This window comes from Lathyrus oleraceus, chromosome 4 (genome assembly GCF_024323335.1).
Source record: "Lathyrus oleraceus cultivar Zhongwan6 chromosome 4, CAAS_Psat_ZW6_1.0, whole genome shotgun sequence".
Classification (NCBI taxonomy): Eukaryota; Viridiplantae; Streptophyta; class Magnoliopsida; order Fabales; family Fabaceae; genus Lathyrus; species Lathyrus oleraceus.
This window is the reverse complement of record NC_066582.1, coordinates 369,500,505-369,522,483: the sequence shown is the minus strand read 5'-3', so window position 1 is coordinate 369,522,483 and position 21,979 is coordinate 369,500,505. Positions and strand designations below refer to the sequence as shown.

Sequence of the window (21,979 nt, the reverse complement as noted above, 5' to 3'; positions counted from 1 at the left end):
ATACAAAACCATTCTTTTTCCATATGGGCACGATCCTTCTGAGAATAAATTTTGTAAGGGGCATAGTTTACAGTTATATTGGTAGACCTCATGATTTACACACAGCCATGGCCTATGATCTAAAGACTTGAGGACATTACAATAAAAAAGTATATAAGCTTAAAACATCATGACAGTTGACCACGACAACTCCATGCACTCTCTTCACCAAAACACTTCCAGAAGCAGTAAACTTGGTATCATGAGTGAAACCTGCAGGATTCAAAGAAACAATGAGTAAGGATTTTCCCAAAGAGATTATGATCAAAAGAAGAAAAACTGTCACAAGCTGCCGAACGGCAAAACAGCAAAAACAAGCCGTCACACCCAAAAAACAAAAAACAGCTACAGACGCAAGTTCAGAGTATTCCTCCCACAGCAGGCCATGTTGCAGACCTTGGCAACATGATTGTCCTTCAATGGCAGGATGGTTAACAACTCCAAGATAGATGATTCAGTTCCAGAATGTTGATGTTAATAACTGGATAGGGATTTGGTCAGTAGCAGAGATGTTAAACAATCGAGAAAACTAACATGCTAAACACAGTTGAGAGTATCTCTTAGCCTACACTTGGAAATGAGGATACATTTAAAGATTCACCTTTTTGGGACATAAGGTTTAGCTATAGCGGCAGGACCATTGCATTATCACTACTAGAAAAACTGTTTTTAGAGTCGGCCATTTACAGACGCTAACGGTGGAAAAACAGACACTAATATGTGGTTAGCGTCGGATTAGCGTCGGTGTCGGGCCTTGAATAAAAGTTGCGAAGCTACTGTGTAACGTCGGCTAAAGATACACCGACGCTACGTAGCCTCGGGGAGACGGAGGCTAAAGCGGACACTAATGCAACCGACGCTATGTTGTTTCAAAACCATGAAAAGTCAATATTATGTTTAGCGTTGGCCGGTCCGACTCTAAAGTCAACAAAAAAAGTCAACATAGAAAAGTCTATACTAATATTTAGCCTTGCATAAAGCGGACACTAAGGTACCGACGCTATGTTGTTTCAAAACCATGAAAAGTCAATATTATGTTTAGCGTTGGCCGGTCCGACTCTAAAGTCAACAAAAAAAGTCAACAGATAGCGTCCGTGTCACCGACACTAAAGTCAACATAGAAAAGTCTATACTAATATTTAGCCTTGCATACACCGACTCTAAAGTCAACAAAAAAGGACAATAACGGGTTGCAACATGACAACCTCACTCGAACAAATTTTTTCAATCCACAATATCATATTTATGGTAAAACATTTGGAAACAATTTTAAACATTCGTGAAAGTAACTACAAAAGTTCTACCCACATTAACTTTCAAAAAACATACACAAAAAGTAATCACATCCGAGATTAATTCGTTCTACTAAAAGTACAAGATCAATCTTCATCTAATGATTGATCATCCAAATCGTCATCATAATGATGAGAATGTGATACAAAAGTTGAAGTGTCAAATTTCTTCATCATAAATTCCTTCCAAGCATTCATCTCCCTCTCCATCCTTTGTGCAGTCTCGGTAGCAGCTTTTGCAGCCTCGGTAGCAGCTCGCATTGCTTCGTTAGCCTCTTGTAATTGGGTCGTTGCAGCCTCGGCAATTTGTTCAGCTCTAATTCTAGCTGCTCTTTCAGCTTCTAATGACATCCCAAACATAGAGTGTTGAGGAGTTTGAGATTGTTGGGTAAAACTTTTTGATCCACGTTTTAGATTAATAGCTAAATCTGCGGCGCCATAAACCCGACCACGGTTACGGCCCCCAGCAGCCTCTGTCCATAGCTGATTTACACGCTCTCCATCTAACACCTGAACAACCTCTCCATTCCCTTCTTCAGTTGGCTGAAGTTCTGCATCAAACTTCTCTTTAAAAGTCTTCTGCATAACAAAACATTATAATGCTAAGTTAGTGCTCTGTTAAGAATTTAGAGATGAAGACGGGCTATTAAATAGGATGGTTATAATGCCATTGTGTCACAAACTTTAAACACTACATTAACATAGAACGTATACATTACTTTTCAAGTTCAAGCATGTTCATCAGTCCCAAATAAAGGCGGGCTTTGAGTGAAGTGGCATGATAAATCCGGGATTTATGGTCACCACGTAACAAAGGAGCACTCACGTTAACCAACTTGAGTAACTAACGCAGTTGCTCTTTTGATTATACGAGCAACCATGAGTCCTCGTCCCCAGAAAATCTCCCAACAACCAATAAACAAGTATTATTATAAATATTACTAAATAGTCCTTGTTCCCGAAAAAGAAGCCCTTTTTGAGCAGGGCCCAAAAATCCAATGTTATAACAAAGACTTAAAAGAAGAAAAATGGATTGAAACTGACAAAATGAACATTGAACCCATGGAATGGTTTTCCGCTTAAAAGCTAAAACAACATAATATTGATTCTATGCTTCTTTTGGAACATTGCTAACCACTACAAAAACTGCAAGCATGAATAATATCAAAATCTGAAGCCTTAAAAACGTTATAACCAAAAGATAACAAAATAAAAAATAAAAACTACAGTTAAAGATCCAAACGAAGAATGAAATATATAATGAATAAAAACTGGGAGAAAAGCTAGATAGTTCAGTCCCTTAGATGTTCAATAATGTCTGCAATCATACCCACAAATAATTATTGATCTACAGACTCGTCGCACTTAAAACAAGCATAATTGCATTTTCTCAATTGTCACAAAAACGCAAACCCGTCAATTAAAAAATGTTAGAAGTAATTCAATAAAATGCCAACAGTAATAACCATCCTATTTAATATTCAAATAAGTGTGACAATAATGCATAATCAATTAACAGTAGGTTTTCATAAATCATGAATCAAATCAATTTGCACCACAAGATTGCTAGCATTTTCATGTGACTGAACCAATTAAGCTAGTTTTCATTTGATCAAAATCGACTTAGTAAACTCATGCATCTAGAAGGTAATATATGTGACAGAATTTCATTTTCAATGGAATCGATTCCCTAGCAGAATTCAACTTGTCCAAACATCTAACAAATTAACTCTAACCGAATTAACATTCCAACTGTCATCTAACAGAAGTTATAATTAATTGCATTTTAACAACTCTTTCCTAACTTCACTCACAGTGTAACAACCAAACAAAAAAACTAATAAAAAATATTACTAACTATGCTCCTTGTTGATTAATAGAACGAATTATCACAAAAGTTAGAGTTAGTTTACATGGATAGAGTTAGCAGTTTTGAAACTCTATTAGAATTATATACCAACCTTAATTGGTACTGTTATATTGTTTAATTGGAAGCCTAGTTTATCATTAGTTTTATTATGCTCTCACCAAATCATCTCTCTTTAATTAATGGATGTTGTATTATGAAAAACCAGTAACATAATGTGTATATGGAATCGTATGATGTACTATTCATTTTCATTCAGATAAATAGTTGGATATATTAAAAGGTGTTCTAATGAGTAATCACACTTCTGTTTTTGACTTGAATCAATGATATCTATACTTGTTGCAGCAAATATTTGTTAGTGTTAGGACTGCAAGTAAAACTGATATCTATACTTGTTGCAGCAAATATTTGTTAGTGTTAGGACTGTTAGTGTTAGGACTGCAAGTAAAACAAATATCAAACAGCACAGCAAACTGATTGCAGGAATTTCAAACTGATAGTTAAACATAGGACTTGTGCTATTATATCTAACTTACATTAGACTATAAAAATGGATAACTAGATCCTTTTTGGAGAGTTTAATTTGAATAAGTCTGCTTCTGAAAGCATGGATGCAAATATTGATGCAGTAAAATTTACGAGAACTTACATAAGTAGATGCAGCACGACTGTCAACCCATTCACCATTTTTCCTCTTGTGTGTTTTTAAAAATAACTCATCGGGACGCAGATCCCTTTGAAGTTCACGTGACTACAAAATTCAAATAATCCAATAATCAATACAGAATACGAGTAAAACTGTCAAGATATAAAGAATCTTCATAATAATAATAATTTATTAGGATTTTATTACTTACAAGTTGAAGTGCAACATCAATATGAGCCTTACGGCCTGTGGTGTGGATTGCTCCGCCTCTTGCGGAAGCTCGATTGGTCTTGTTTTGAGAAGACACAGCCAAAAACTCGGTCTTTTTCCAATAAGTTTGAAGTTCAACCCAAGCATCATCACCAATCCATGAAGGTCGAGTCCCTTTTCTCCTCGCCTTCCCCAACATGTCGTTTAATCGTTTTCTTCCTTTTTTCTCAAATGCACTATAGACAAATGCATGATCGAAAGGATCCCACGAAACCTTCTCCTAAAAATAATTAAAATCACATAATTAATATTAATAACCAATTAGTTACTTTTTTAAATATAATTTGATCAACTTAAGTGACAAAAGTCAATAAATACTTACTCCAAACAACTTAAACCAATCAGCTTTCGTATCAGGATCGAGTGCAGACCAATGATGTATAGGTTTATAAAATTGTTTGCGTATCGCATAATTAATGGCACCAGCAACTTCTTTGGCAGGAAGTAGCCTACAAAATACAATAACAAAACTACTAAATTATTAAGAATCATATGGATAGTAATATTCTCAACTTTCTTAACAGGTTATATATATTTTAGACAAAATACAATAATAAAACTACTAAATTATTAAATTATGAGAATATATATGACTTACCCAGTACCAGATGGTTTTATAATAACTTTCCCATTCTCATCTATTGTTGGCACAAGAGGGGTAATAGTTTCTTGACCCACCGCCTCATCCTCATCAGCATCCACATCTTCCTCCTCTGCCAAATTTGAAGGGCTAGCCATTGTTTGAAGGTTTATACTTTGAGGGCCAGCCATTGTTTGATGGCTTAAAGTTGGAGTAGGCATAAAACTGAATTTCTCAGAGGTAGTGGCATGAACAGGTACTACAGTTGGAGCTGGTGTTGGCATCGACGATGCAGCCTGCACAGACGATGCTGCCTGAGCTGGTGTTGGCATCGACGATGCAGCCTGCACGGACGATGCTGCCTGAGCTGGTGTTGGCATCAACGATGCAGCCTGCACACACGATTTTTTAGAAGCTGATGTTGGCATTGATGATGCAACCTGCACGGACGATGCTTCCTGAGCTGGTGTTGGCATCGACGATGCAGCCTGCACAGATGTTTTTTTCGAAGCTGATGTCGGCATCGACGATGCAACCTGCACGGACGGTGCTGCCTGAGCTGGTGTTGGTGCCGATGATGCATCCTGCATAGACAATGTTGTTTGAGCAGGTTTCCTAACGATATGCTTCTTGTTAATTATGCGATTTCGTTCTTCTTGAAGTTTTCCTGGTGCTAATACCTTAGCTTTTCCACCTCTTTTAGTCATCTGTTGTCATAAAAATAAAAGGATTAGTCAGTCTCACACTCTTAACAGTATCATAACATTATCAAATGCAGTTTCTGATAAAATTAAAAGTAAAAGAAAAGATGTGGCGAGTATAATATTAAATTAATTTTAGTTCAACAAATGCATAGTAAAGTCACTGCAAATTATTTCATCAATTGTGAAAGCATCACTTCTGAATACAACAAAAAGCACACATCCTGCAAAATATCTTGGGTATGTGCATAGAACTACATAGAAGATACCATAGACATTTTGGAAGATGCAACAAAGGAGCGTGAAAACTATCATGTTGGAAAGAATGCATAAGATACATTTACACAACAGTGGATATGATAATATAAAATAATTCCTCGCAAATGTAATTTAACAGTCTATACTTGGCAGCATCAAGTTACAATGATATATCAAAATGAAAAGTTTAGTACGATATCCTACCTGCATCTGATTGAAGGAAAAGGTTGCAAAGTGGGAAACAGAAATGCAACCGAAAAAGGACAAAATAGAAAGTACTCACAAGTCATCAGAAAATCAATTAATCAAGGAAATCTACAGTGTTCAAATATTCCATTATAGAAACCCTGTAATCATATCATACATACCAGTATTTTCAGGTTCACCAATATCAAAAAAAGGGTTGAGTAATTCAAGGATGCAAATATCTGCCTAAGCATCAAGTAATTCAAGGATATTAGAAATGGAGCCATTTCAAATACAAAGGAATGCTGCTAACAAAGGAGGGGTAAACAAAGAAAAAGTTCTCTACAGGGAAAAGATAAATGCACAGCGACTTAATTTATCTTCATCAATGCCCTCTATCTGCTTCACTAGTAGAGCAATCAAAAATCTCTTCAAACACATCTAATTGTGACATGTCACGCAAACAAGATATTGCTTCAACTTCTACATTGGGTAGCGCCGGTAACATCCCATCAGATTGATAAGGTACTTCATCCTCTATGTTGTCAATCTCTACGCGACCCCTTGGTTTTGTGGTGATTGCCGCACACCATCCACGCATATCTCTACACATTTCTGGATATGGGACATAATACACTTGTCTTGCATTTTGCGCAAGGATGAAAGGATCATAAGGACGATAACGTTTATCCATCTTAATATCCACAGTTTTATATTGTGGGTGAACCTTTGTGCCCGTATTCCTTGTTGGATCAAACCATTCACAATAAAAAACTGGAATCTTATGCTTCAGACCAAAGTAATCTAGCTCAAAGATATGTTTGATTATTCCATAAAAATCAGTATTTCCTCCTTCTGCAAGACCTTTCACGTGCACACAACAATTGCTAGTTTTTCTACCTTTGCTCCATTCTTCAGTATGAAACTTGTACCCATTGATAAAATACATGTTCCATGATATGGCCATTGATGCAGGACTGCGAGACAAGGCAATTATATCTTGGTTAGTAACTCCATTTGTCTCCTCATTTACATATTTCTTCAGCCATATGGGAAACTCTATATGTATGCGCCCAGATGAATCTTCTATATCTAGAGAGTGGTTCTCTAAGAATATGCTGAAATAAATCACACGATTCATAAGTAAATATCTATTATGATATGCATCAATAATTTGATTGAATAATATTATGATGCACACTTACTCAAGATATGGTTTAACCTCATCACAATTTATCAAGACATTTACATGTGAAGACTTCCATTCCTTATCAGATAGAAAATATTTTCGTGACTTCCCACTTGGTCAACCGCCACTTTGTAGAATGGACATTGTAGGTAGAATGTCATCATTGTCTAAATGAGGTTTGTTACTAAGATTTATGGTTGGCAACAAACGGAAAGAGTTGAAATAATGAGAGCAAAAGTAATTTGTCTCGCGATGTATATAATCACTGCATATGGAACCTTCAACTCTAGCCTTATTTGTCACTGCCCTCTTTGAGACTCCCATAAATCTGCACATTCAATCATTCCACGTTTATTAATTTATGATAAACATGCAATAACTTAATAAAATCAACCACAACAATTACCTTTCGAATGGATACATCCATCGGTACTGTACTGGACCACCTAGAATTGCTTCTTTGGCAAGATGGATTGGAAGATGCTCCATTGAGTCAAAGAAACCTGGTGGAAAAATGCTTTCCAACTTGCATATGATAATTGGAATATTCTCATCCAACTTAATTAAGTCGTCCATCCTCAATGTATTGCAACAAAGATCTTTAAAGAATCGACTTAACTCAGTTAATGGTTTCCAAACCAAATCTGGCAATGAATGGAATGCAATTGGGAGTAAACATTCCATGAAAACATGACAATCATGGCTCTTCATCCCATGCACCGTACCCTTTTCTACATTGGCACACCTACTGAGGTTTGAAGCATAGCCATCTGGCATTCTCAATTCCTTAAGCCATTTACAAACCAACTTGGCTTCAGATTTGGTTAGAGTGTAACTAGCCTTTGGTTTACCATTCTTTCCGTTTTCTAAGGGTTGGAGCTCCAAGTCCCCGCGAAAGCATAATTTAGCCAAGTCTTCTCTTGCCTTTTCATTATCCTTTGTTTTATCCTTAACATTCATGACAGTATTAAATATATTATCGAAGACGTTTTTTTCTATGTGCATCACATCGAGGTTATGCCTTAACAAATTATCCTTCCAATATGGGAGATCCCAAAAAATACTTCGCTTTTTCCAATTGTGATCCACTCCATACCCTTCGAATTCTTTCCATTTCGCCTCCCATCCAATTTCAGTAACTTTTGGAAAATTACTTATTACCGCCCATATATCTTTCCCTGTGGAAATGGGAGGTGGCTCATTGGTCACAACCCTATTTTTTAGGAAACTTCTTTTACTCCTTCTGAAGGAGTGATTAGATGGCAAGAAACGACGATGACAGTCAAACCAGGAATTCTTATGGCCACTTTTCAAGGTGAAAGCATCAGTGTGTTCCATACAATGAGGGCATGCCAATTTACCTTGTGTTCCCCATCCAGATAACATACCATAGGCTGGAAAATCATTAATTGTCCACATCAAGCAGGCTTTCATGATGAATTTTTGTTTTGTAGATATATCATAGGTCAATATTCCATTGGACCACAATCGATGTAGATCATCAATCAATGGTTGCAAGTAGACATCTATCTTTAATTTAGGGTTTTTAGGTCCGGGTATGAGGCATGCCAAAAACAAGTATGGTTTGGTCATGCACATTTCAGGGGGGAGATTATACGGAGTAACTATTATTGGCCAACATGAGTATGGAGAAGCAGACGCTTGAATGTAAGGAGTAAAACCATCTGAACACAGACCCAACCTTACATTTCTGGGTTCCCTAGAAAAGTCAGGATATACACTATCAAAATGTTTCCATGCTTTTCCATCTGACGGGTGGCGAAGGATGTTGGAACTATTTTTGTTCATGTGATGCCATCTCATTTCACTTGCCGACTCAGTTGATGCATACAATCTTTGTAATCTGGGAATGATTGGGAAGTAGAACATTCTCTTCACTGGGATATCTTTGTACTTTCCCATGCCAGTCTTGCGAGGAATGAACCTAGGAGCATTACAAAATTTGCACTCTGATAGATTGCTATCATCCTTGTAATATAACATACAACCATTCTTACAACAATCAATCTTCTCAACCTTTAGCCCTAACTTAGATACCAACTGTGTTGCTTGGTAATAGTTATCGGGCAAGCATTTTTGAACTGGACATACACTTTTAAGCATTTGTGCAACAAAATCTAAACCTTTTTGTGGTACATGCCAATTAGACCTAATTTCAAGAAGTTGAGTAGATATTGATAATATTGATTGGGTAGCTCCCTCATAAATGGGCTTGTTGAAAGATATCAACTTGTCATAAAATCGTTTGGCATCTTCGTTGGGAAACTCATCTTCCGTATATTCCTCAACTTCTATGTTATCATTCACGTGAGAGAATACTCCATAAGGCCTAAAAGCATCATACACCATCTGATTCATTGCCTCAATTTGGTCATCATGATGCACATGCTCACTACTATTTGAATCATTCCTTGTATTAACATTGAGCTCTACTTCTCCATGTTGAGTCCAAATCCAATAGTCTGGTTGAAATCCATCTCGATACAAGTGAAGTCTAACATTAGTTGGTGTTCTTATCTTGAGACACTTGCAATTTATACACGGACACCTTATCCCTCCCTCATGTTAGACGGTGTGGCTAGTGATCGAGAGGGGGGGTGAATAGATCACCTCTTTAAAATTAACGGATTTTTACGTTTAATCAGAGTTTTCAAAAACAGCGGATAAAGCAGTCCCGAATCGACTTCCGTCTATTCTGAACTGCTACTAGAAAGCCGGACACGCAAGTGCAGTTGCTGGATTTTAATGAGAATGACAGAATTAATACACACAGAATGTTAACAGATTGAATGCGCTTATCCTCAAATTCTATTTCCAATGAACACAATCAAGTTAACCGTTTTGTCAAACAGTTGGTGTGTGTGTGTTTGATGATAAACAGCAATGGTGTATTACTTAATGGTTTTATTATCACTGCTGTCCAGAAAAGTTGATCAATCACCACACACTAACATAAATTGCAAAACAGTTTTGAAACGTAAAGAAGATTAAGGTAAGAGTACGATACGCAGAGATTTGTTAAGGAAGTTCCCCACGTCGTCCTCGCGTGTGGGTACGTCTCCCTCTCAATTTCAAATGAAATTGAGAACTTTGATTATCAATTATTGCCGAATCCGTTGATACAAGGTTTTGATACAAAGACAGAATTTCTAATCTCCAAGAACCTCTTCTTGTATACACCTTCACTTGATCTGAGCTTGATCAAGATTTTCCTGCACAAAGTTGCAAACAATTCACCGGTTCCACGACCTGCTTGCGAAATCCCCCGATCTCCAAACGCAACGCTGCGGCTGAATCTGTTCTGCAAATGTGACTCCGAAACCCTCAAGAACACACCAGTTCTTGAAGGACAAACCAGTAGGTTTTTCCTAGAAACCCCCTTCAATCTTCGACTCAGCTAGATCCTCGATCGTTCCACTGCAACCCACAGCTAGATCCTTGATCACACCACTGAACGTTATCTCAATGCTTCTTTGATCCAACGAACAAGAATTGTTATGTGTAAATGTTCTTGAAAGAAGAGTGATTGAGAAGATGAAGAAGATGAAGTCTCTTTCAGGTTTCTATGTGCTCACTGACAATTGCTCCAACACTACTTTGATCTTGTGTTCAATTGTCTTTTTGCTCAATGAATTCGTGTCACTCATTTGCTGTTGAAACCTGTATATATGTGCTGCAAAACAGATTCTGTTATGACTTGAAACAACCTTGTGTATTGATACACAGGGGTGTGCATCGATGCATACTGTAAGTTGTATGAAATTTGGTCAAATTAATTAATCATGTATCGATGCAGGAGTCGTGTGTATCGATGCATGTAGTATTTACACTGATCTGTATCGATGCTTAATGCTCATGTATTGATGCACAGGCTATCTCAAGTGGTCATGTATCGATGCAGAATTCGTGTGTATCGATGCACAGAGTTTTTGCCCTTCCATGTATCGATGCATGGCTCGTGTGTATCGATGCATACTGAACATAATTTGTTTTGACATTAATCAAGGCTGCATGTATCGATGCACAGATTCATGTATTGATACATACTGTTACAAAATGCATTTTAATAGTTATTTTAAGGAATTTTTCAATGTACATATATATGTGTGGTTATGCAACAATAGAGTGGGATGAATCACAAAGTAAAAACACAATTATATCATGTAATGCAATGCACAACCAATTTGGATGATGTTCACACAATTTGCTATCATTAAAAGTTAATTCAAGTTAAAGAATTCTTTCACAAACTCCCCTTTTTGATGATGGCAAATTCTTGGCAAGATGTGTGATACTCCCCCTGAGTTTGTGCATATCTGCATTTTCTCCCCCTTTGTCAACATCAAAAAGAGGAAGAACTATAGTTATCAAGTAGAGAGTGAAGCAGGGCATGGCAAAAGGATAATACGCTATCAATCACACAGAAAGAAGCTGCAAGTTAAAGAATCATTCACAAAGAATCATTCAAAAGGTAAGGGCAATAACAAATAGAGATAAACAGAAACTTAAAAGCATTTAAAGTGTGCAAACGAGTTTAGGAGTTACATAAGCTAGAACAAATAATGTGCAACCAAATGAAATGAAATGCATTGAAATGAAATGTATGGTGGGTTAATTTGGATTGTGGCCACCACAGGATTCCTCATCATGTCTGTCGGGGTCTCGGTAGCTTGGCGGAGGTGGAGGAGGAGGCATCGTGTCTGGATTATGTCCCATGAAGGAGTATTGCCTAAACCGATTCTGAACCTCAACGCTTCGAAAGCTGTCCATAATCCCAGGATTTTCACGGCAGTCATCCATAAAGCCGGACATTTCGTTGTAGAACACTTGATGCCATTTGACCAAATCTTGGTGCCAAGCATGTTGATTGTGATACATCCGTGTGTGCTCATCATGCCAGTCACGATGCTCATTGTGCCATTCAGTTTGTTGAACATGCCAATAGCGTGCTTCTTCGTGGCGTTCTTTGTTGACGAGTTCCATCTGTTGAAGCATGTGAGTGATGTCGGCATTTGGAGTTGAGGCTGAAGTACCACCGGAGAAAGGAGGGGTTGTAGGTTCAGGTACATAGTTGGTAGGAGACCACCTTCGTGGCACCCATTCACCCCAACCAGTGTTGGCCTCAGCTTGTGGTGCATCGGTATCAGCCGCATCCTGCATCTCTTCATCAGGCTGATCTTCAGCAACATGGATGCGTTCCGAAGGGATGTCAAAGTTGTAAATTCTGGTTTTGGATTTTCTTTCGTAAAAATAGAAGCATTTTCGGTCTTTATCCCACCGATAACCCATATGCGAAAGAGTGGCAGAGTCAAACTCTTGAGCAGCAGACGGGGATAGAAGAGGAACAATAGGTATTGTAACTTTCCAAAACTTTAGAATTTTCATGACTTGAGAGGCATACCCTAGCGCTACAGTTTTGCTGTCTCGCACATAAAACAGACGTTTTACAAAGTAGTTCGCCCAATTTAAGTGAATCTTATTTTGCAGAATGTAGAGAAGATGTAGGCTAGGCCTATCCAACCGAGAGTGGCCACTGTTGGTTGGACGCAGAATGTGTGTAATGATCCAGTGTAGAATACGCGAAGTTTGTTTGATCATACCTGACGTGACGTGTTCGTCCTCACTCAACGGTCTATCAATCTTTAGGATAGAAGTTGTAAAGTCCCTCAGGTCAAATTCAGGATCAAAGTGCAGGTCATGCCAGGACTTGAAAGTCATCGACGGAAGCGGCATTTGAAACACCGTTTCCCAATTAGAGGCTTCAAAGGTGTATGTTCTGACTCCGATAGAACACCAGAACATATAGCCGGGACTAGTGTGTAAACCAGCATAAAAGGCCCGGATGAAATCCTCATGATAGTCATCTTTTGTAGATAGAAAGGACCCAAGTTTTTGTGCATGTAACAGTTCAACTACTTCATTTAGGTGCAGGTGAACAGCATCTGTTTTGTCAAAGATATGAGGTTTCATTACCAACCTGGCCTTGAAGGATTCCTCAAATTCAGCAGCAATGGCAGGATGAAGAATGTCTAAGGCATTTGAAGGAACATCTGGTGGTTGCTGAGACGTACCGGCTGCTTCCTTGCCCTTTCCTTTCCCTTTGGCTCTGGCTGGAATAGTGCGTGGTGGTGGGATTACCTACACTACCTTTGCCGAGTATAGCTCCTTTGTTGTTGTCTCCATAAGTAACATATCCCTTTTTCTTCGCCTTGAAGTCTATAAAAAGCGATATGTCACCGGTCATGTGCCTTGAGCAGCCGCTGTCAAGAAACCACCTTCTATCTACGGAGGCAAGGCACTCATCCTACAACATCAAAAGAGAGAAGTTGGTCCCCAATTTTCATTGGGTCCAAGAGGGTAAGTGTTAACATGGTTGCCTTTTGGCTTCCATTGATAAATACCTTTAGGGACTAGAAATCTCCTAAATTTGCATTTTTCAATGGTATGGCCAGCATGACAACAATAATGACATAGACCATGATGATGTGTTTGTTGTTTCTTGTTCATTGAATCCTTTAGAATAAAAGAGTATTTTGCATAAGGAGGATTCAATGACTTCTTAAACAACTTGGGGTCAACGGCATAAGTAATTTTAGGTTGTAGCGCTTTCTCTAATTTGGCCTTAAGAGTGTTTACCTCTTTTTGCCAAACATAGCAAGCGTCACAATACCTAACTCTACTACATCCGTCAATGTCAATAGTTTTTGAATTTTCTGCAATACTAGTTTTCAATGCTTCTAAATCAATTTCAGCTTTGTTCACTTTTCCTTCTAAAAAGGAGAAGATGTGTTTGTCGGAAGCTAGTCGTTTAAAAGCATCTACAGCTTCGTTATGCAGTTTTTCAAAAGCTATTTTCAATTCCGAAAAAGACATAGAGGAGAAGTTATTGAAGTAAGCTTGTTTTACGTTTTTGTCATTGCTTTTCTTCTTGTGGTAGGAATGAATTTTTGAGTGAGCCATAAGGCACAGATTTGCAGCTTCATCATCATCACTTGAGCTTTGTGTGTTTGATGACTCACTATCACTTTCCCATGCAATATACGCTCTCCTTTGCTTGCTGTGACCTTTTGGTGAGTCTTTTCTTTGGTCCTTATACTTCATAGGGCATTCCGTTTTAAAGTGTCCGGATTTACCACAATTAAAGCATGATCCTCTTCCTCTACTCTTCTTGTTTTCTTCTTGTTTCGAATTTATGGATTGTCTTCGAAACTTCATGAGATTTTTGTCGAAATGCTTAACTCCATTCTTTCGAATGAATCTATTGTATCTCCTTACAAACAGTCCCATTTCCTCATCATCCGAGTCTTTGTCACTACTTGTTTCATTGTCGCTTTGCTCTTTTCGTGAGAACTTAGAGCTAGAAGCCACAAGAGCTATTGGCTTCTTCTCTCCCTCTTTGTCTCTTTTCTTTTCCTTCTCCTTCTTACTTTTATTCTCATATTTTTCAAGACTTTCCAAAGCTTGCTGATGTTCTTCCAGCTTTCCAAACAGTGTTGTAATCGTAAGTCTTGTGAGATCGTTGGCTTCCTTGATTGCTGTAACTTTAGGTTGCCACTCCCTGCTAAGACACCTCAGAATTTTATTAGTAGCAATTTCATTGGAAATAGGTTTTCCAAGAGCATTCAATCGGTTAGTTAGATGGGTGAATCTCTTTTGCATGTCGGAGATGGATTCTCCTTGTTTCATGCGAAAGAGCTCAAATTCCTGATTGAGTGTGTTAATGCGGGACTGTTTTACTTCAGTAGTACCCTCATGGGCAACTTCTAAAGCGTCCCACATTTCTTTAGCAGTCGTGCAATGTGATACTCGATAATATTCATCAACACCAAGTGCTGAAATTAACATGTTTCGAGCTCTCCAATCACACGACCACTTTTTCTCATCTTTCTCATTCCAATCATCTTCCGGTTTAGGTACTATGGCGCCAGCCGCATTTGTCATTGTAATTTGAAACGGACCGTTTTCAATGGCAGCCCATACTAACCTATCCACAGAATTTATATGAACTCGCATGCAGTCTTTCCAGTAGCCATAATTTTCACCGTTGAAAATAGGCGCTCTATTATACGCCCCCTTTGGTTCAGAATCCATACTGTTACAGGCAGCCACAGAGCACCAGCGAACCGGCGCTCTGATACCACTTGTTAGACGGTGTGGCTAGTGATCGAGAGGGGGGGTGAATAGATCACCTCTTTAAAATTAACGGATTTTTACGTTTAATCAGAGTTTTCAAAAACAGCGGATAAAGCAGTCCCGAATCGACTTCCGTCTATTCTGAACTGCTACTAGAAAGCCGGACACGCAAGTGCAGTTGCTGGATTTTAATGAGAATGACAGAATTAATACACACAGAATGTTAACAGATTGAATGCGCTTATCCTCAAATTCTATTTCCAATGAACACAATCAAGTTAACCGTTTTGTCAAACAGTTGGTGTGTGTGTGTTTGATGATAAACAGCAATGGTGTATTACTTAATGGTTTTATTATCACTGCTGTCCAGAAAAGTTGATCAATCACCACACACTAACATAAATTGCAAAACAGTTTTGAAACGTAAAGAAGATTAAGGTAAGAGTACGATACGCAGAGATTTGTTAAGGAAGTTCCCCACGTCGTCCTCGCGTGTGGGTACGTCTCCCTCTCAATTTCAAATGAAATTGAGAACTTTGATTATCAATTATTGCCGAATCCGTTGATACAAGGTTTTGATACAAAGACAGAATTTCTAATCTCCAAGAACCTCTTCTTGTATACACCTTCACTTGATCTGAGCTTGATCAAGATTTTCCTGCACAAAGTTGCAAACAATTCACCGGTTCCACGACCTGCTTGCGAAATCCCCCGATCTCCAAACGCAACGCTGCGGCTGAATCTGTTCTGCAAATGTGACTCCGAAACCCTCAAGAACACACCAGTTCTTGAAGGACAAACCAGTAGGTTTTTCCTAGAAACCCCCTTCAATCTTCGACTCAGCTAGATCCTCGATCGTTCCACTGCAACCCACAGCTAGATCCTTGATCACACCACTGAACGTTATCTCAATGCTTCTTTGATCCAACGAACAAGAATTGTTATGTGTAAATGTTCTTGAAAGAAGAGTGATTGAGAAGATGAAGAAGATGAAGTCTCTTTCAGGTTTCTATGTGCTCACTGACAATTGCTCCAACACTACTTTGATCTTGTGTTCAATTGTCTTTTTGCTCAATGAATTCGTGTCACTCATTTGCTGTTGAAACCTGTATATATGTGCTGCAAAACAGATTCTGTTATGACTTGAAACAACCTTGTGTATTGATACACAGGGGTGTGCATCGATGCATACTGTAAGTTGTATGAAATTTGGTCAAATTAATTAATCATGTATCGATGCAGGAGTCGTGTGTATCGATGCATGTAGTATTTACACTGATCTGTATCGATGCTTAATGCTCATGTATTGATGCACAGGCTATCTCAAGTGGTCATGTATCGATGCAGAATTCGTGTGTATCGATGCACAGAGTTTTTGCCCTTCCATGTATCGATGCATGGCTCGTGTGTATCGATGCATACTGAACATAATTTGTTTTGACATTAATCAAGGCTGCATGTATCGATGCACAGATTCATGTATTGATACATACTGTTACAAAATGCATTTTAATAGTTATTTTAAGGAATTTTTCAATGTACATATATATGTGTGGTTATGCAACAATAGAGTGGGATGAATCACAAAGTAAAAACACAATTATATCATGTAATGCAATGCACAACCAATTTGGATGATGTTCACACAATTTGCTATCATTAAAAGTTAATTCAAGTTAAAGAATTCTTTCACAAAGATTTACAAATAGGTTGTTTCAAAGCCCTCTTTACGAAGTCTTTAACCCCGCGAACATACTTTTCTTTCAATCCGTGTCTATTGGAATATACTCTATCGTACATCCAAGTACGATCCATTTTCTATAAGGCAAACAATTAACTCGTCAACCACTGAAAATTAAAACATATATTAGACAAAAATGAATGGCTGATAAGTTCCTAATGGGTATTAGGAGAAAATCAGATAACTTCCTAATGGGTATTAGGAGAGAATAGAATACATGCATTCCAAGGGATTTTTATTTTATTTTCAGTGGTTCAAAAATTAAACATGACGAACATACCAAATTTTAATACTATTGTACATTATTATTTCAGACCGTAAACAAAATTGCTGCACAGATTTATAAATCTATTAAACTGCTGTATATTTTAACAAATCCAATAAGCTATTGTACTCACTTCCTGAAATCTAACTAAAACAATGTAAGCCTTAATTCTTAGTTTATTTTTAATGTAAACCGAACCAAAACTACATGTTAATGGAAATAACTAACAACTTGCAGTATGTAGTCACTATATAGACTGTCATGTACAGTAGTACCAAATTATTACCATGCCAACACAAATCAACATACAAACCAAAACAAAACTTCTACCTACAAACATACGCAACCAAAACGCATAAGCTAGCCGATACACAAAGCAACCGCCTCGAAACCAGAAAAAAAAACACAACACTGGGACAGTGATCACAACAACAGAATAGAACTTAATTCGAAATATAAACAAAATCTATGCGAATCAAATGCCACAAAGGTGAAAGGTTATATCCCGATGCTAGAATTTCATTTACAACATAACCAATTCGCAATCCAAGGCAAACCGAAAAGAGAAAAACACAACATAGCCAATGCGTGTTCGAAATCAAAATAAAGTTCAAAAATTTGTAGGGTTCACAATTCCACGAATTCGCGATATAGGGTTCGAAGAGGTTAGAATGGTGATTTATGTTAGAACGTTCGAAGAAGCCGCAAAGTTATGAGAGAGTGAGGTTATAGTCATTTTTCAATTCTGTTTTCCTAACTAATTAACTCTCACAATTTTCACTTAACCGAAATTTAACAAACATTAACAGTCATAACAGAATTCAAAACAACCTACTAACTGATAGCAGACTTAACTCAAGTAAGAAATCTAACAGAAACTTAACTCCATCCTAACAGAAATTCAGTAATCACCAAACAGTTCGCTAATAGCAGTCCACAATAAAAGCATATCATGGTTTCATTTAAGTCATAACAACTCAACATTAACATTAACAGAAGCAAACTATTAGACTTTCAACAATAGTTCACAGCTGACATTACTAATAAGTAATAACACATTCAACTAATTAATTTCCTAACACTTAATTAGCTAAGAAGTTCATAACAGAAACTGTGCAGCAATTTTGTTTCTGTTAGAGGTTATTAGTTAGTTAGGATCTGTTATGAGAAGTTATAAAATCTGTTAGAGGTGGATTTGGTGAGTGAAATGTTTAACTCAAATTCTGTTTTGAAATTAAATTCCATTGTAAATTCAGTTAGTTTAGAAATTCAAAAGTTAGTTGAATCGAAATTGAGATTTAAGTGGAATGTAACTGAAATGAAAATTGTAAAATTTTCCCTCCTTGTTTTATGTGAATGTAGTTATGCAGGTTAATTTCAGTTAGTAAAAAAAGACTGTGAGGATGTAAATATCTCATCAAGCATGTTTATACTCTAAATTCTAAGCCGTAATGATCTAATGACTGAAAAATGGCATATCAAATAAAATGTCTAAAAGGCACTGAGCACAGGCCATGGGGCACTAAAAATGACATGACTCAACAAAATGAAAGCTAAAACCAATGCAGAGAATCAACTCCAACAAGGGATGCGTACTGTTCCTGACAAACTCAAAGATCGCAATTCTTAAACAAAATATATGACCAAAACCAAAGCATAATACATAATTTAAATAAACAATCACTTGGAATATATATGATAACAGCTTTAAATTGTTTGTAATCATACCTCTGTCCTATAGCGTGTATCAGCTGGTGGAATCTTTAGTCTTGCCTTCCAATCTTGTGAACTAACATACAAAATCAATTGAGAATAAAATTAAAAGACATTCTTTTCTTAGGGAAAAACAATCACATTAGCTTTATCTGGCAGTAGAATAATTGAATTTTACAAGCTATTTTCAAACCTTTCATAAACACATGATAGAGCAAACATCAACCAATATCATATTAGATTTGCAATAGCAAGGCATTAGAAATCATTGTAAACATCATCAAATCAACTTTACATTAGAGCACTATACAGAAATTAATGCAATTCTGGTTATGTTGGACAGAGATAAAACACTCAGAACCTAGAACTTCATAAAACAATATCAAACATTCAGGTTCCCTGCTCAAATTTGAGTTTCAGCGATCATTTACAGACCATGATAATAACTTTCAAAATCATATAAAGCTCTTGATTAAATGAAAAAAAAATCTAATTTGATTCTTCACTAGATAGAAAAAGAAAATAAAACCAATTTACTACATAAGACAGGAAAATTAAGCAAACCACAGTGGAAGGAGACAGATTGCTATCAACAGTTAAGAAAAGAGTTGGCGAGCTAAAATAATCAAGCTATCAAAGTTACACAAACCATATCAACGAACAAACATTAACAGCAAATACCCTTTATAAGAGGAGAGGATTCCCTCCTACAGCAAGATATCACCGAATAGACAGCCTGGGCAAACAACCACGCACACAAATGTATAAACATTGAAAAGGTCTCATGCCCTAACATCAAAAATTCAAAACTCAACACGACAAACATACAAACTATATTAATTATCTCATCAAGAACAGGACAATCTAGAGCATTAGAGGACATACATCAAGCAACAAAAGGGAAACTAAACTACAGATATGAGTTCATCTATAAAGCACTCAAGCAGCCGCATCATCAATACACAATGCAACAACTGGAAATTACTCGGAGGCAACATCATCAAGAGAACCACATGAAGGACATTCAAGATAAGAGGAAGGATGAAAACATGCATCAATATCATCAACATACCAGAAACCTTGGTTCCACAAAAACAAATCTAAACCAGCACAAACTTTTTCAGCTCTTTTAGTTTGACCCCATAAGAAATAATTAAGCAGAACTTAGGAAATTCCATAGCCTCCTCATAACCACAAAATCAATTCATAAATAATTCTCAACCTTGAGAAATACTAACTGATGCAAACACTAACTATTGCAAACACTAACAGTTCAGTCTGGTTCCAAATTAACATAGGGATGACTAACCTTGAGAAAGAGTTGTCTTTGCAAAATCCCGGATGATATAGTGCTTCGGTTCCAAATTAACTTGCATTCAACAACTGCTTACTGCCTCCACTAAGTAAGATGAGCATTCTTGAAAACCTACATTCAGAAAACCAATTAGCAAATAATTTGATTTTTGTAGTTTCAGACTTAAAGGAGACTTTAAACATATTTGGAAACAATACTAAACTTGCAAAGAAAAGTTGATTCCAGCATCCACAAAGCCGATAGTTCTGGAAAACCTACATTCAGAAAACATAAAACATTCTCATACTCATTAAACCAAAACTCCATGGAAATCACTTGAGATGAATATGCATTACCTTTGATGATTCAGAAACCCTTTAACGAGGGATTTTGAATTAGGGATTCTTCAATGGATTCACGGATTAGGGATTCACGAATCGGTTCACGAAATTGGGAAAAAACGGATTCACGATTTAGCATGGAATTAGGGTTTTCGTGTTGTGAAATGAAATGGAGGGAGAGTGAAAAATGACGAGGGAAAAGGAAATAGGGAAATAAGCTGTCGCGCAATTTTTGGTCAGAAATAGAAAATTCCTTAGCGTCCGCCAAGCGGACTCTACTTAATAAATAAAATACTTAAACCTTAAATATATATACATATTATAGATAAATAAATGGAAAAATTATATGTTATAATAATAGCGTCAGCTACGCGGACTCTAAGTAAATAAATACTAATTAAAAAATAATGCTACTAGATAGAGTCGGTCACACCGACTCTAAAAAAATTAATCAAACATTCTTCAAAGGTAACATAACAAGTAGTGTCGGTTTTGCCGACACTAATAAAAAAAATAACTTGTCTTAAATGATGTACGTAGATAGAGTCCGTTAGTGTAGGCTTAGCCGACACTAATAGTGTCCGTGTCGGTGGCCGACTCTAAACTAGGAGGCTAAAATGACTTATTCTAGTAGTGTATGAATCATTAATTAAAGACGGGATTGGTTTAAACGCCATAATGCTCCAAACCAAAACAGTGCCAGGGTATGCTTCAAAAAAAAACTTGTTACAATAGAACCTATTATCAGAGAACCATGACAGATGCTGAACCATGACAAGAAGAAACCTGTTACCAAACCATCTAACCTTGATCAAATATACGATCTAAAAACTGCACAAACCACTACTGCATCACCAAGCATAGCAACCCACAAATCAGCTCACGCACAAGCAAAGTATCCAAAACAAAAATAATCATTACCATAGCAAAATTTCATTCAAACTTCTAACACAATAGCTAACAACATCACATTCCAAGTTAACAGGTTTTCAGCATATGACTAACCTCATGGTAATAGAATCACAGGAGCAATCATGACTACCACCATGTAAAACACATCAGACTAGCAATCCAAGCTCAGCCATCAACAAGGTTAACATCCATACAAGTATCATCAAGCATCCTGAATATCATTCAGATCACCTACCAAATACCAAACCAAGTATCAAACATGGCATCAATTTAATGGTCATAAGACTTGTAAGCACACAATTGTTATGATAAACCAAAGGCAAAGATTCACAGGATTCGAAAATACTTGAGCAGCAATTCATACCTAAATGTATTAAATCCTGACATCAGCAAAAATAGAAGAAGTGTTGTGAATCGAAGTTGAGAAGTCATCAATTAAGGTTAAAATATCTGCCAGTAAATACCAATTTCCTTACCTCAATTGTTGAAGGTTTCACCGCAGTAAAAACTAGATGGGAGATTCAGTGA

The 21,979-nt window shown here is 37.1% G+C and overlaps 2 protein-coding genes across 2 annotated transcripts; both read right to left on the bottom strand.

The window, feature by feature from the left end:
* Nucleotides 1-1,418: 1,418 nt before the first annotated feature.
* LOC127137478 (uncharacterized) lies at nucleotides 1,419-20,405 on the bottom strand. The gene is made up of 7 exons (XM_051063936.1): nucleotides 20,214-20,405; nucleotides 4,716-5,404; nucleotides 4,440-4,566; nucleotides 4,059-4,337; nucleotides 3,738-3,952; nucleotides 3,594-3,639; nucleotides 1,419-1,910 (listed from the first exon to the last, which is right to left on the bottom strand). The coding sequence occupies exons 2-7, from the start codon at nucleotides 5,402-5,404 to the stop codon at nucleotides 1,419-1,421; spliced, it is 1,848 nt and encodes a 615-aa protein (XP_050919893.1). The 5' UTR covers nucleotides 20,214-20,405.
* On the bottom strand, nucleotides 6,228-12,212 carry LOC127137477 (uncharacterized). The gene is made up of 4 exons (XM_051063935.1): nucleotides 11,929-12,212; nucleotides 7,438-9,546; nucleotides 7,174-7,359; nucleotides 6,228-6,960 (listed from the first exon to the last, which is right to left on the bottom strand). Exons 1-4 carry the CDS (start codon nucleotides 12,210-12,212, stop codon nucleotides 6,228-6,230), a joined length of 3,312 nt encoding a protein of 1,103 aa, XP_050919892.1.
* Nucleotides 20,406-21,979: the final 1,574 nt, after the last annotated feature.